Here is a 16,199-nt window from a genome sequence, read left to right as displayed (position 1 = left end):
ATGTGAAGCATTGGCTTGGGGGTATGGTGGAAAAAAACAACATTCCTGTCAGGTTTGCTGTCATCTAGAGGAACTGGATTGGTTCTTGACATGCTTCTATTTTAGACTGTATAATCAGTAGTGAGCTTCAAGATCCTCAAACATCCCTCCTGAAGGTCAGACGGCTGCTTCTTCGAGCAGAAATGATCATGAGTGACTTGTTCAGGTGACCAGACACGAGGCGCAAGACTGATACAAATGTCAGATGTACTCTTTTTCTTGGTCACCTGCTAATTCCCATCTACCCTCCATTACATGCTTATCATATGACTGCTATCCACCCGAGAAGGTGAAGGCTGTCATGTGCCTCCATTCGAGACCTGTGAAGCCAACCAACCATATAATTTCAGACTGCTTGCACTTCCTGCACCACATGGCAGCATTACACACTCTGCTATTTTGTATCCTCCTCCTTCTGCATATTGTGAGCTCACTAATTCTTTGGTTCTTTGATTGGCTAATTCTTTGATCCCTCCTACCCAGACAACATGGCCAATTTTTCTCCTTTGGTTCTCTGCCATGTATGGCTGTGGAAATGTCTGGATTAGGAGACTCAGGAATGTTGAGGGAACTCAAGAATGCTGAGGAAACTTAAGATCATAGAGGAGACCCAGTAAAGGCTGTGGAGACCCAGTAAAGGCTGGGGAGACCCAGTAAAGGCTGGGGAGTCCCAGGAACTCAGAGGTGACCTTAGAATGTTGTGGAGACCCAGGAATGCTGTGGAATCCCAGGAACTTGGAGGAGACCTACAAACACTAAGGTGACCTAGTAAATCCAAGAACATGAAGGAGACCCACACAGACCATAATCTGAGCTCAGGATTGGTCAGAATGAACAAAATTTAATGTTGATATTCAAATATCACATGTCACTGACATTGACTTGATGGTTGTGTCCAAGCAGCAGCACTACAGTCAGAGAGGGAATTTCTTCCTTCTGATTTTTGCCTCATCTCTGGTAGAACCTCGGATTCTGTCCCAGAGATGCTGCTATGTCTGTGTCTGCTTTAAGCCTTTCCTCTCTAAGCCTGTCAGAGATATTCTCATGGGAAGCGCGTGGGTTTGGACTACGTCACTGTGCTATTCCTGTTTCTGAATTCACCCATGCTTTCTCTTTTTTCCCTCTTTCTCATCTCTCTCTATCTTTTTTTCACTTTCTCGATTCAAAGTAAAGGTATTCTCTAATCTGCATGCTGGTCCTCCTCCGTCTCCTCCTACAGCTATTAGTGCGAGTCTGTGATCAAATAGCTATTTCAAGGCATCTATTGTGAACATTGTTTTTGCAATAGATTCTTTTGCTGCATTTCTGTGGGATTTTTATCAGGTTGCGCTTTTATATGTATTAGACAGTAAATTAGTTCTTTTTCTTTCTGGATCATTGAGAAAGACATAAAGTGGAATTTAAATCAGAGCTCTTGGATTCTTCACGACTGAAATGCACACAGTGTTGAGAGAGAGAGAGAGAGAGAGAGAGAGAGAGAGAGAGAGAGACACACACTAGAAAGAAAACTAGATGGAGAGGAGCACACATGGATGGACAGAGTGAGACAGAGAGGCACAGGCAGGCAGACAGAGAGAGAGGGGCAGAGGATAGATGAAGGAATGAAGACAGAGAGAGGGACACAGGCTGAAAGGAATACTAAGAGAGACAGATGGAGGGAAATGTACATAGATGGACAGAGACTGAGACAGACAGAGAGAGAGAGAGAGAGAGGTAGGCAGATAGAGGGAGGGTGACGAAAAGAAATTGAATGGACAGAGGGAGGAACAGAGAGAGAGACAGACAGAGGGACATGGACAGACAGAAAGAAAGAAAGTGTGAGACAGACAGAGAGGGAGAAAGACTGGCAGGTAGATAGAAAGACAAAAAGCTTCATGAGGGAGCCTGGGAATGAGACAGAAAAAGTATGGGTAGAGAGAGACAGGGTAGTCATACAGACAGACAGGGAGAAACTGAAAGAGAGACAGGCAGAAGCACAGACAGACAGATCATTGAGCAGCAGTATTATTGAGGTCATCTAAACTCAGCTCAGCTCACCAGCGGAGACGCAAATGATTTAGCAGGTAATTTCCTCAGAGGGAACTTTGGGGAATTTGAATGTGTCCATTGCACGTGTGTGTGTGAGAGAGTGTGTGAGTGAGGAATCAGTGATGGTGTATCTCAGGCTCCAGTGCCACACGCATGCATAGAAGGTGGCATGTTATCACCCACGTGTGTTATGCTTTCTCCCCACTGACCAGACATTCAGCCTTCCAGCAGAAGAACTCGTGTAGTACGAAACCTCATCCTTACAGGGAAGCACTTCTGCATCGGCGTAATGTTGTCTGCTTATTTTAAAATGCTAACATTAAAGGAGCATTTTGTCATTTTTAGAGCCTTCAGCTACCTGCAGAGCAAATCATCATGCAGTGAAAACATTGAGAATCCTTCCCATTTCTCTCCGAATGAGGCCATCCATCTTCTGATGCTGCTTCAGCCTCATGAGTTGTTTTTGTTAAGGAAAAGAGGCAAAGGCAAGCTGCTCTGTGCTGGCTGGGGCAAGTGCATATACACTGATCAGACGTAACGTTATGAGCACTGAGAGGCTGTTAGTGGGTGGGATATGTTAGGCAGCAAGTGAACATTTTGTCCTCAAAGTTGATGTGTTAGAAGCAGGGTAATGGGCAAGTGTAAGGATTTGAGCGAGTTTGACAAGGGCCATATTGTAATGGCTAGACGACTGGATCAGAGCATCTCCAAAACTGCAGCTCTTGTGGGGTGTTCCCGGTCTGCAGTGGTAAGTATCTATCAAAAGTGATCAAAGGAAGGAACAGTGGTGAACCGGCGACAGGGTCATGGGCAGCCAAGGCTCATTGGTGCACGTGGGGAGCGAAGGCTGGCCCGTGTGATCCGATCCAACAGACGAGCTACTGTTGCTGAAGAAGTTAATGCTGGTTCTGATAGAAAGGTGTCAGAAAACTGTCTTGGCAGCAGGTGGTCATAATGTTATGCCTGATTGGTGTGTGTGTGTATATACACGCTCACAAATGTTCAAATGAGTTTCCTGGGTCATGTGGAAAACATGACTATGACAAATCAGCAACATGTCGGAGCCTTTTCTGAACGCAGCTATATGTGTTTTCGGACCTTGAGAAGGTTCTTCATCCTGCACTGAATTGATTTTTTTTCCCCTTGAAAAAGACTTTATGGTGGTGTGTCTCATACTGCAGTGCAATGTGTATCCTGAAGAACAAAGCAATAGCCCCAGAAATAAATGAATCATCTGTATGCATGGGTATCTGCATTTATACAGTACATTTTGTGTGGTAATAGGAATTATGTTAAGTTCCTAAGAAGGAAATCTTTTTTTTGTGCTTCTTTACACACCCCCATCTTTTTATAGAGCAGAACACAAGCATTAAAGTGAGAACTGGAGTGGATCATTTGGGTTACCCAGTTTCCTCTGCATCTAGGCCACTCTGCCTTCATCCTGGAGGTTCCCTTTGAAATTCCTCCTGATTTCATCCTTCACTGTGTGTGTGTGTGTGTGTGTGTGTGTTAGAGCTTCAGAAGGCTGTCTAAAACGAAACATGACCCGACATTTCGCATCACGTTTGCTTGGGTTCGGACTTCTTTTCTCATTCAGGTCGGGATGCTGGAGTCACTCGTGTTGTTCACATCACACACTATATTTCAATCACGGTAAAGCAGTGACCTTCAGGTTTGTTGCTGGTTTCAGACACCCAGCTTGGTGCTCCTATAAGCTCAGTTTTAGACAGAATTTTGTACACTTTTCCGGCCATAAGCTTCCGAATCCTCTAAGATATAATCTGTTATAGTATCTATACAGTTCCATGCAACATTTTTCAATGGGGAAAAAGCACACTTTTGAACACTGTGGTCCTGTACACACCGGTCATTAACCGGTCAGATTGGTCTGATCACAAGAAGAAAACTGAAACGTATAGCTTTTACACCTGCTATTTAGAACGCATCTTATGTAACACCTTGCCATCATTTTTGCTCAAGGAATGATATAGATGCAAATTTATTATATCAGTTTTCTGCTGCATTTCTTTCAGACAGACATGTCTCGTGAATTGTGTGTCATGTAAATGTACATGCTGTTTCAATCATGGGACGTTTCAATCATGTGGTCTGCTAATGAAACCTTTATAGTGGTTTATGGTGTTGGATTACCGTTCCACAGGTTGTGAGCTCGATTCTCAGGTCTACCAAGCTGTCACTGCTGGGCCCCTGAGCAAAGCCCTTAAGCTCTTAATTGCTCAGTTGTATAAAAATTAGATAAATTGTAAGTCGCTCTGGATAAGGCTGTCTGCCAAATGCCAGAAATATAAATGCACAAGCAATGAAATCACAATAGATGCAACTGCTGTTATAGTGTCACCTTAATCTGTTAGCTCAGTGCTGGCGAATTCTACCATTTTGCACGGTTTCTCTTAACAGTCTCAGTAATGATTGCGTATTTTCCCGCTAGGGCAACGAAGCAGTCGATTAAGCAAGTCCTTCTTCACCTCCAGGACATATCAAGGCACTTTCACCCATGGCGTATGTTAATGCACGGTGTGAACAGCGCCATAGTCACTGGACTGACGGACGTTTATCCTGTTTTTTTGAAAATGTTGAGTTTTGATTGCTGCAGATAGTACTGAGTACCAGATAACCTGCTGAAAGGGTTCCAAATGTCTGCAGTTGGTCGTCTGCCATGTCAGTCACCTTCTGGGAAGTAGGTGGTTCTTGGCTATGTTTATTGATGAAGCTTAACAGAAGTCTGGCTTGTGATTCTAAGCCTCGTCTAGTATAATAATACATGGTAAGTAAAAAGTCTTATAATTATTCTTGCTGAATATATAAAATACCACTGCAGTCATTCAGCCATTTTGTGAACGCTGCACAAGACTTTAAAATTTCATATGATACAAGAGTTATATATTGGTATATATATAGTTATATATTGGTATATATATAGTTATATATTGGTATATAACCTTGTATTTCATACATTCAGATTCTGTAAAGTCTTTTACTACACGAATGCTATTATTAAAATGAAAGGTATGAACAGAATTAGATAATAAATAAATAAATCCACTGCCAAATAGGTGATTATAAATTTGAATTGGGAGCTCATCATTTAATCCACAAGAAAGCGGAATTAGCTAAATTTGGCTAAGCTCATCAATATTGCATCCGATTATATTTCATTAAATAAGAAAAAAAGGTGTGATCGTGATTAAAATACATTCATTGCGCTGTCCTAATGGGATGAGTCTTATTCACGTTCAGTGCTGTGAGTGTTTCATGCCAGCAAAGTAGATGATGATCATAGTGTGTGAATCTGATTCATCAGGTGTAACACATTAGAATTGAATGATGAGATAAGATAGAACTTTATTAATTCTAAAGTATGTATTTTTTTTCCCCAGAGACTGCTTCAGATTACACAAGAGAAAAAAATATAATTGAAATATTCTATATATACACCCATAAGGCATGACATTATGAGCAGTGACAGGCGAAGTGAATAACACTGATCTCCTCATCATGGCACCTGTTAGTGGGTGGGATATATTAGGCAGCAAGTGAACATTTTGTCCTTAAAGTTGATGTGTTAGAAGCAGGAAAAATGGGCAGGCATAAGGATTTGAGCGAGTTTGACAAAGGGCTAAATTGTGATGGCTAGAGACTGGATCAGAGCATCTCCAAAATGCAGCTCTTGTGGGGTGTTCCCGGTCTGCAGTGGTCAGTATCTATCAAAAGTAGTCCGAGGAACAAACAGTGGTGAACCCGCATCAGGGTCATGGACAGCCAAGTCTCATTGATTGGGGAGTGAAGGCTGACCCGTGTGATCCGATCCAACAGAGGAGCTACTGTTGCTCAAATTGCTGAAGACGTTAATGCTGGTTCTGATAGAACGGTGTCAGGATACACAGTGCATGATGGGTCAGGGCAGTTTTGGCAGCATAAGGGGGAACAACACAATTTTAGGCAGGTGGTCATACTGTTATGCCTAATTGGTGTACAAAATGTATACAAAAAGGTGCTAGGGAACCAAGACCATAATATGCACATATATTGCACATAATGATCTTGCACATGATATGATATTAACGTACATATTGTAAATATTGTGAATTGGGATGGTGCACATGACACAGTGCTACTGTCAGTGTTCATTGTGTCATCTCTGCTGCCTACTGAAAGGGGCGGAGTTATAGAGCCACTGGTAGGAAAGACTTCCTGTGGTTGTCTTTTACTGGTCTCAGTCTACGGTTGAACATGCTCTAGTAGGACTCTAGGGTCGCATGCAGGGAGTGTGACGCGTTGTCAAGAATACTGAGAAGTTTCCTCAGCATTCTCGTCTTAGACAGGTTTTTAAAGATATGTTATGTATGCTCAGCAGCCTATTTCGTATAAATACCTGTGCAGCTATACACATCAGAACGGATTAAAATGGGATCTCTGTGACTTTGACCGTGACATGGTTGTTTGGTTTGATTTCAGAAACTGATGATCTCCTGGCGAAACATCAGCCGGTCTTTTAAAAAGCCTTCAGCTGTGCAGTTTGGCTCTACATGTGAGCCCAAGATTTTGTTTTTGCCCTCGGCAGACCGGAGTGGAACCCGATATGATCTGCATTTGTGGGGTTTTTTTGAGATGCTTTTCTGCTCTCCACAGCTGCAGACAGTGGTTATTTGAGCTAGTGTAGCCTTCCTGTAAGCTTCCTGTCTGTTCATTCTTCTCTCACTGATAATCCTTTTAAACTGTCCATATGCAGAAACCCATCCAGTGGTATAGTTTACTACAGTAAAACAGAGTAATTCATTAACGCCTCAGCTATTTGAATTGGCTTTTATCTCACTGACTGATGAACCATGTGGCAACTCGTGTAGTCTTCTGGTGAAAGGACTGGCTGAGAAATGTTGCCCCTACAGGGCGGTGGATATAACATAATAGAAAATATATGGATTGAAGTAAAGGCTGAATGAGAAACCAGTCTTGCAGCATGAATGCTACATGGATTGATTGAGTTTCTTATAGATTTGCACTCCATTTATTCCCCCAAAGCCTCGCCAACTTTACAGTGTACGAGGATAAAACAAAAATATATACTGTATAGTTCCCTCCGAAGGTATTGGAACGGCAAGGACAATTTGACTGGTTTTGTGTGTGTATATCTGTATGTCTATATACCATTTTCCTTGGGAACACAATGTTTTTCAGTTGCAATTGCATAAATTCCCTTGAAATATTAAATTGATTGACAAAAATTTTTCAAAATAAATCAAATGTCAAAAAGTTCTGCTGATCATTACAGCTTTAGATTCACTACAGTTTCCTGTAGGTGTAGGTATATGCTGTATATTTTGTATAAATGTTTAGATCCAGGGTGTTTTAGTGAGACAGTGTGAGAGAGTGTGACTGTCACTTAAGGCTTATCTGAATTAGTGAATCAGTAATAGTCTCTCTGGCACTACACATGTTAGAAATTAACTTCTAACCTTCTCTCCTCTCTCATAATCTATTCTACCCACGGATTTAGACAGAAAGATAAATCAATGCTCTTACTCTTACTGGGTGATGTGAGAGAGAGAGAGAGAGAGAGAGAGAGAGACCTCAGGAGGTTCTGATTAGTATGTTTGTGTGTGTCACTGCATTTTGTACACAACTGATTATATTTACTGAAGGCAAAGCCTCACACTTCGAGACTGAGACTGATGATGGTGTTTAATGGTAAGCTTTCAGTGTATCCCCCTATTATTTACACTAAATATATCATAGAAAGTGCCCCAGACTATTTTCATTTCTGTCAAGATGCAAATGTGTGTGTTATGTAAGTGGTGGGGGCGCGTTTCACGCACTGAGGTGCTCGTGTTTTGGTGCTTGTCAAAGCATTCCCTGTGTGTGTGTGTGTGTGTGTTTGTGCACCTGACATTTTTAACCACAAACAATGTGGTTATTGCTTCCCATCCACTGTATTCTCTAGATCTCGCTCCTCGTGACTTCCTTTCGTGCACAATATTAAAAATGAGGCTGAAGCAGAAAAGATCGTCTGCATGTGTGTTTGTGGGTCAAGGTGCATCTCCCCCCCACCCCACCCCCCCACCACCACCGGTGCTCTAGTGTATATTCCTAAGCACTTCAAAATCATATTGCTGATTAACGCTGATTTGTTCAGGGGGAACAAACTCTATGAACAAATTAATTAACGTCAAATTATACCATCATCATTGTCTTGATGTGCATTTTGACCTGACCTGCTTTTTTTGTTGGTCGGTTGGGTTTTTTTGTTTTTTTTTGGTTTTAGAAACATGCCAAGACTTGGTGTTCTTGAACAGCTTGCTCTTGCACAGTCACTGCTTTGGCACCGGTTTTCTATCCATCCATTTACTGTAGCGTTTATCCTGCATACAGGGGCTTAGTGTCTATACAAGGGGATTCAGGGCACAAGGTGGGGGACATCCTGGACGGGGAGCCGAACCATCTCAGGGCACGATCACACACCCATTCATGCACTATGGACAATTTAGTGAAGCCGGATAGACTGTCTTTGTCTTTGGACTGAGAGAGGAAACCCGGAGGTAACCCCTAAAGGGGCGGGAATCAACCAGACAGAGATATTTTCATTTCATTATTTTTTGTAGAAATCTTTATTGAAAGCTTTACAATGAAACTGAGAGTTAGAAATAAAAAAAAAAGTAGCAGGGCCCAGAAAGCCACATTAGTGCAGAACAAAGGCAAGAAGGCATGGAAATTGGCTGCAGCTTATTCCATCAGCTCATTAAGTTAAGCTTGTGTAACATGCAGTTAGTAAAGATCTCATTTATGGGGGCTTTCTATTGAGGTATTTTTCCAGTTCCAAAGCTTTTTTCCATCGACCACCAGCTCACTACTAAATGCTCCTCATGTACACTATATTGCCAAAAGTATTCGCTCACCCATCCAAATAATCAGAATCAGGTGTTCCAATCACTTCCATGGCCACAGGTGTATAAAATCAAGCACCTAGGCATGCAGACTGTTTTTACAAACATTTGTGAAAGAATGGGTCGCTCTCAGGAGCTCAGTGAATTCCAGCGTGGAACTGTGATAGGATGCCACCTGTGCAACAGATCCAGTCGAGAAATTTCCTCACTCCTAAATATTCCACAGTCAACTGTCAGCTGTATTATAAGAACGTGGAAGTGTTTGGGAACGACAGCAACTCAGCCACGAAGTGGTAGGCCATGTAAACTGACGGAGCGGGGTCAGCGGATGCTGAGGCGCATAGTGCGAAGAGGTCCCAACTTTCTGCAGAGTCAATCACTACAGACCTCCAAACTTCATGTGGCCTTCAGATTAGCTCAAGAACAGTGTGCAGAGAACTTCATGGAATGGGTTTCCATGGCCGAGCAGCTGCATCCAAGCCATACATCACCAAGTGCAATGCAAAGCGTCGGATGCAGTGGTGTAAAGCACGCCGCCACTGGACTCTAGAGCAGTGGAGACGCGTTCTCTGGAGTGACGAATCGCGCTTCTCCATCTGGCAATCTGATGGACGAGTCTGGGTTTGGCGGTTGCCAGGAGAACGGTACTTGTCTGACTGCATTGTGCCAAGTGTAAAGTTTGGTGGAGGGGGGATTATGGTGTGGGGTTGTTTTTCAGGAGCTGGGCTTGGCCCCTTAGTTCCAGTGAAAGGAACTCTGAATGCTTCAGCATACCAAGACATTTTGGACAATTCCATGCTCCCAACTTTGTGGGAACAGTTTGGAGCTGGCCCCTTCCTCTTCCAACATGACTGTGCACCAGTGCACAAGGCAAGGTCCATAAAGACATGGATGACAGAGTCTGGTGTGGATGAACTTGACTAGCCTGCACAGAGTCCTAACCTCAACCCAATAGAACACCTTTGGGATGAATTAGAGTGGAGACTGAGAGCCAGGCCTTCTCGTCCAACATCAGTGTGTGACCTCACAAATGTGCTCCTGGAAGAATGGTCAAAAATTCCCATAAACACACTCCTAAACCTTGTGGACAGCCTTCCTAGAAGAGTTGAAGCTGTTATAGCTGCAAAGGGTGGACCGACGTCATATTGAACCCTATGGATTAGGAATGGGATGTCACTTAAGTTCATAGGCAGGTGAGCGAATACTTTTGGCAATATAGTGTATGTTTTTAAAACTCAATGGAAATGGGGAACCTTGGGGTTCGGGACTGTACATCCTAAAACGTTACAATAAAGCTATCATTTTGAAAATTTTTGTTATTTGAAAATACAGGAAAGGGAATTGTGAAACAGTATTAAGATGGAGGATCTAGGAACTGTTGAAGATGAAGGAACTAGGAACTGTTACATTACATAACCAAAGGTCACTTGGACACTTGTTAGACATCACATTCCATATTTATTCTTCCTTTTCCTGTAACAGCCTCTACTCTTCTGGGAAGGCTTTCCACTAGATGTTGGAGTATGTCTGTGAGGATTTGTGATCAATCAGCCACAAGAGCATTACTGAGATCAGGCACTAATGTTGAGTGAGGAGGCCTGGGGTGCAGACAGGGTTCCAGTGGGGTTGAGGTCAGGGATCTGTGCAGGATACTCGAGTTCTTCCACTCCAACCTTGAGGAGACATCTTTTATGGAGCTCGCTTTGTGCACAGGAGCATTGTCGTGCTGGAACAGCATTGGGTCTCTTACTTCCAGTGAAGGGAAAGTGTAATGCTACAGCATACAAAGATATTCTAGGCATTTTCCAGTTTCCGGCTTCCAGCTTTGTGGCAACAGTTTGGGGAAGAACCACACATGGGTGTGATGGACAGATTTTGACCATATAGTGTAGGAGTTTCGAGAGAGTGTAGCTGGAGATTTATGCTGTGGGAGAGAGAAGGCCTAAAAAGTTCCCAAAATATTAAAAATAAATAAATAAATATCCCAGTGTACAGAGTCCAGAGAGTATGGAGTCCAGATCAGTTGTAGTTACAAATGAGGACGTCACAAACACACTGTCACTTTTTCCTCAGTGCCAGTTTCTCAAATTGCTGTAAAAACCATTTGTTTACATTTGGATCAGTTTTTTTCGAACCTGTTATCAGCTTGAATGTAGTTGTCTGCACCAAGTGTAAGTGCTAACAGTGTTGTGTGTTTGTGTGTGTTTTCAGGCTCAGATTGCCTTCCTACAGGGCGAACGGAAAGGCCAGGAGAACCTGAAGAAGGATTTGGTGAGGAGGATCAAGATGCTGGAGTATGCTCTGAAGCAGGAAAGGTATGAACACATCTCGCACTCACTTACTACCCCAGTGGCTATGTTTGTTAAAGCTACAGCGTGTAACCTTTTGTTGTTGTTGAGAATGAGAAAATATCATGGGAAGTTTGACAAAAAAATAATATGCTCCAGAGCTCCTGTAAGTCATCTTGACTTTCCTGTAACAAAAAATCGTTGGTCAAAGGTCATTGGTTAGGGCTTTTGGCTACTGGTCAGAAGAGTTCATATGTGTTCTAATTCAAATCCCAGCACTGCCACTGTTGGGTCCCTGAGCAAGACCTCTGCAAGTATACTTGTATCCTGTCTTTATAATACGATAAACCACAATACGATGAACCACTGCCTGAATAAATGACTTAAGTTTTGTTTTGAAATCGATGAAAACAAACGTGGTTACAATAATTACATCATCATAATGACAGCGTTTGCCTGACACTTAAGGCTGGATTCTACTTCTTTCTTTTTTTTGTGTGTGTACATATAAGTAAGATGGCTGCTACACATCTTCCCTGGCCATTGAGTGTCCAATGTGGTCTAATACCAGTGTAAATAGAGTGGACTGTATAGCACTATGTGATACTGTGATCACTCACGTCTGAATAAAATCGCTAAATGATGTGCTGTGTTGGAAACCAGACCAACAGGGATGTCTTGACCCTGATGCACCATCTAGTGGTTTTCACATATAATCCTGCAGCAGTACATAAAGTATGCAGGCAAGTTTGTGAACACTTGCATTACTGGATTGAATGCAGCATTGTGTGTTGAGGTGTGTGTGTGATGTTTTGTTTAGTTTTAGAGACCAGCACAGAAGGGCGATGTGAGCACAGATGCATGGTTGTGCCTGTGGTATTAGTGCTGGTTTATTGTACACATCCACCAGATTCAGCACACTGTAATGTCTCTCACTATCCATCAACTTCCTGACAATCCAGAGCTCTGCCTTACAGCAGACCACAGCGTTTCCTTCCTGACCATAGCCATTGCTGTTTTAGTTTCTGTTTTTTCTTTTGAGCTAATATACTAGTTTGTTAGCATATTGACTTGTGAAAAACTGCAAGCTTTTTATTTTCTTTTCCTTTCTTTTTTTCTCACAATGTCGTGTATTTTCATTGGAATTAATGTGCTTTGTTTGAGGTTTGTGAATTTTTTTTTGGTCTTTTTATTTGCTGTGGATCAGTTCTCTCGCTCACTCAGCCTCTGTATTTATCTTTCTTCTCACATTGTTTTCAGGAGAGGATGAGTCATTCTTCCTCCCAGGTCAGGCTGAAATTATATATGTTCCCTGTGATTCAAAGTTAAAACCAGGAAAAACACTGACCACAGAGACCGAGCTCATGTAACAGAGCCTGCTGCGAAAACGGAAACACACTGCTCCTCCATGCTCTTGTAGTCTATTTAATACACTGCGTTTCTCAGTTCCATATCTGGCAACTCACCACTTTGCACAGTCTCAGGCCCCGTCCACATGTATAAAGATATGTGTAGTTTTTACTTCTGTCCACACAAACAGCATTTTTGACACAACACAAAAAGGAAAAAGCAATATAAAAATTCTCACAAAAGCGCAGCATCCTAGAGAATCTGTACTGTTAAGTCAGACAGCTCAAGGATAACTTTTGAGCAGGTGTATTAAATGGTGGAGAAGACACAAATATGATTCATTTTTATACTTGAAAAAAACAACAACAAGCACACTGTATTCATATTGGTGGCCTGACAATAAAGTGGGACTATTGATTAATGTTACAGTTAATACAAAGTGTTTGTCTGGATCTTATCAAAATTTTAGGAACGGTGGATTCTGGTGTGACCTAAAGGATGGCGGACCAAGATGGATGGATGGATGGATAGATAGATAGATAGATAGATAGATAGATAGATGGATAGATGGATGGATGGATGGATGGATAATGGATGGATAGATAGATAGCTAAATGGATGGATGGATGGATGGATGGATGGATGGATAGATAGATAGATAGATAGATAGATAGATAGATAGATAGATAGATAGATAGATAGATAGATAGATAGATAGATAGATAGATAGATAGATAGATAGATAGATGTATACATGTGGACAGGCCTTAGTGTTTCCTTGCTCTCTAGACACCTGACCCAAGAAATAGAGAGCTTCATTAATAATAATAATAATAATAATAATAATAATAATAATAATAATAATACATTGTGCATATACTCCCTGAGATGCTCCACTGCTTTGGAACAGGGCTGTAGGCTGTGGAAAAGAAGTCCTGTCTGGATCTGCTAATGTGCTGACTCTAGACTCCAACCTCCCAGGTGTTCACATCTGCATGCTGCCACATTATGTGAAGTGTTGTCGGCCATCTTGAACATTTTTTTTCGAGTCCAGCATCAGCACCTGGTAGCCCCGCCCTCTTCTGCTACGTTAACAAAGCTATGAGCATGAAGTGAGTGCATGAAGGGTTCAGCATTCCACGGGTCGTCAATTCAACTTCGTGGAATTTTCAGTGTGACCACTGCTCACTATTTATATCACCAAATGGCATAGAATAGTGCAGAAGTATGCGATTCAGGAGGTTACTCTTTCCATGATGAACATGTGACGACTGGAGGAGACATACTTCAAATTTCAGCCGTGTTACTCATCACGATTTATACTCGACCTCAAGCCAAACATCTTACGAAGAGCATGGCTTGTACAAGAAACCCAAATATAACCGAAATACTGATATCAATAAACAAATAGTGGATTAATATTTCAAATACTCCACAGTGCAACTTCCTCTATCTATCTGTGGCAGTTCATTGTCTGTGCCGTTTACAAATTCAGTACAGGGCTGAATTTGGGATCGATGGGCTAACAAGGTGCAGAAACACAAACTTTTTTTTTTTTTTTTTTTTTAATATTGTTCTGCATGATACGATCTTAATTCTTTAACAAATGACTTCATCATCAGTTGTCTTTTTTTCACGACATCTATGATAAGTATGCTGCGATTATTACTTACCAGTTGGTCATAATGGAAATGAGACGATTATAGATTTGGTAGAAAGGTGAGACGTAAAATTTCATTTTACACGCTGTAGAGTGTAACTACTTGTAAATAAAGTAAATAAAAACTTGCTGAAGTAGTTCTGGAAAGCAGAGACTCAAACTCGAAGAGTAAGTACTGCATAGATCTAACATTTCACTGAAGTAAATGTATTCTTGTTAAAAAAAAAAAAATCATTACACCACCTTCGTTGCTTTTTGTCCTATTTTTATAATTTGGTGTTTAAAACTGTCCCCGTCACTTTTTAGTCCTTATATCACTTTACAAACACTTTACAAAATTCTTGAATTTTCTGTTTCTCTGTACGTACAAGTCTGTTCGAGGTTCCTTTTCCTCCAAAGTCGTGTTAAGCTGCTGAGTAAATCTGCAGAGTGATGTATTTTATCCTCTAATAAGCTAGCAGATGCTGTGATCTATAGTCTATTACCTCATCTTCTGAGTCAGCTGCCAGAAACGGTGATGCTGTGGCATTTAAGGTTCTGGTCAGATGATTGGAAGGATGTGATTTGGACCCTTGAGTAAGACTGCTCAGCTGAGTTCCTTTAGATAAAAGAGTTCGCCAGATGAGCCTGTGATCCAGAGACAAGTTGATATTTGATTTGTAAATGTGTGTAAATCCATAGCAGGAATGTGTTCAGTCCTGATGGTTTGTGGGCAGGTTTTTCAGTTCAGTCTAGTTCTGTCTAGTGTTTCAGTTCTGTCTGGTGTTCTGTTGCTCCTCATGGCTCTGAGAGTTAGTCATCCCATTAACCACCAGCCGAAAGCCACAGTTTCAATTTAATGAAGCATATATGCTTAGGTGTCATTATTTTCAGACATTATTCATGTATCGCTTTGTAAAATGACTTATCTAACGAGCACAGCTTGCTTTCCAGCCGAGTTAGACCGAGGTGCTATGCGTGTCACATTATGTCTGCAATTTATAGATTCAATCAGCTCAGGATTCAAGGTAACACAAAGGTAACTGTGGCAACAGAAGCTCAAAAACCTTTTTTTTGTTGTTCTTTCCTCAGGGCAAAATACCACAAGCTGAAGTATGGGACTGAACTCCTGCAGGGAGACATGAAAGCACCGAGCTATGATTCAGGTAAACTTGAACAATTGCACTGCTACCACATACCACATGGACATTTTTGTCCCCCAGGGACAACATCTGAGACAGACATTTTTTTTTCAATTTCATACCTGGAATTGCTGATAGAAGAGATTTGCCTGTTCGAAGCTAAATCCAACACATTGATGAGAATGAGCTGGTGTTGGAGTTTTACTTTTGAACTTTTTAATTGTTTTTTCCCCTCTCAGATGATGGCAATGAGAATGAGGCTCTTCCAGAACCACCTAACAGCCAGCTGAGCTGGAAACAAGGAAGGCAGCTTCTGAGGCAGTGAGTGACGCATACATAGATAAAACCCACACACAAAAACAAGGAAGGCTGTCACTGAGACAGTAGTCTACACTCGCTTACATACAGACCCAGGCACATAGTGTAAGTCCACTCCCACGTAGAAGCATGTAGAGCATCGCACATACGCCTACACACACTCTGAAACGCGCTCGGGTGTAGGCAGGGCTTCAGCAAACGACCTTGATCTGGGTAGGCAGTTAAAGCAATTCGCTCGTTATATAATGACGAGTGTCGATTGTTCCCATTCTTCAGCACTGTCATGCTTATAGAGTGTAAATTCTCTTTCACATCAAACAAATGCTACAAAAATAACCTTTAGTGGAAAGGCTGCTAGAACATCTGATAAATACTAGACAAAATGACCACACTTCATCAACATGCAAAAAGCATATGTGCTAATGGTGTGTGGTCTGTCTTGATAATAGGATATGTTAAGCCACGCCTCCTTATCCATAAACGGATGGGAACAAAG

The 16,199-nt window shown here is 41.7% G+C and overlaps 1 protein-coding gene across 1 annotated transcript in view; it reads left to right on the top strand.

The window, feature by feature from the left end:
- strn (striatin, calmodulin binding protein) overlaps positions 1–16,199 on the top strand; it is a 66,187-nt gene that overhangs the window by 19,632 nt on the left and 30,356 nt on the right. The window contains exons 2-4 of the mRNA XM_058401529.1: positions 11,178–11,281; positions 15,336–15,409; positions 15,625–15,706. Coding sequence (XP_058257512.1) covers positions 11,178–11,281; positions 15,336–15,409; positions 15,625–15,706 — 260 coding nt within the window. The remainder of the gene's footprint in view (positions 1–11,177; positions 11,282–15,335; positions 15,410–15,624; positions 15,707–16,199) is intronic.

This window comes from Hemibagrus wyckioides, linkage group LG10 (genome assembly GCF_019097595.1).
Source record: "Hemibagrus wyckioides isolate EC202008001 linkage group LG10, SWU_Hwy_1.0, whole genome shotgun sequence".
Classification (NCBI taxonomy): Eukaryota; Metazoa; Chordata; class Actinopteri; order Siluriformes; family Bagridae; genus Hemibagrus; species Hemibagrus wyckioides.
The sequence above is the reverse complement of the archived record's forward strand: the minus strand, read 5'-3'. Positions and strand labels throughout refer to the sequence as shown.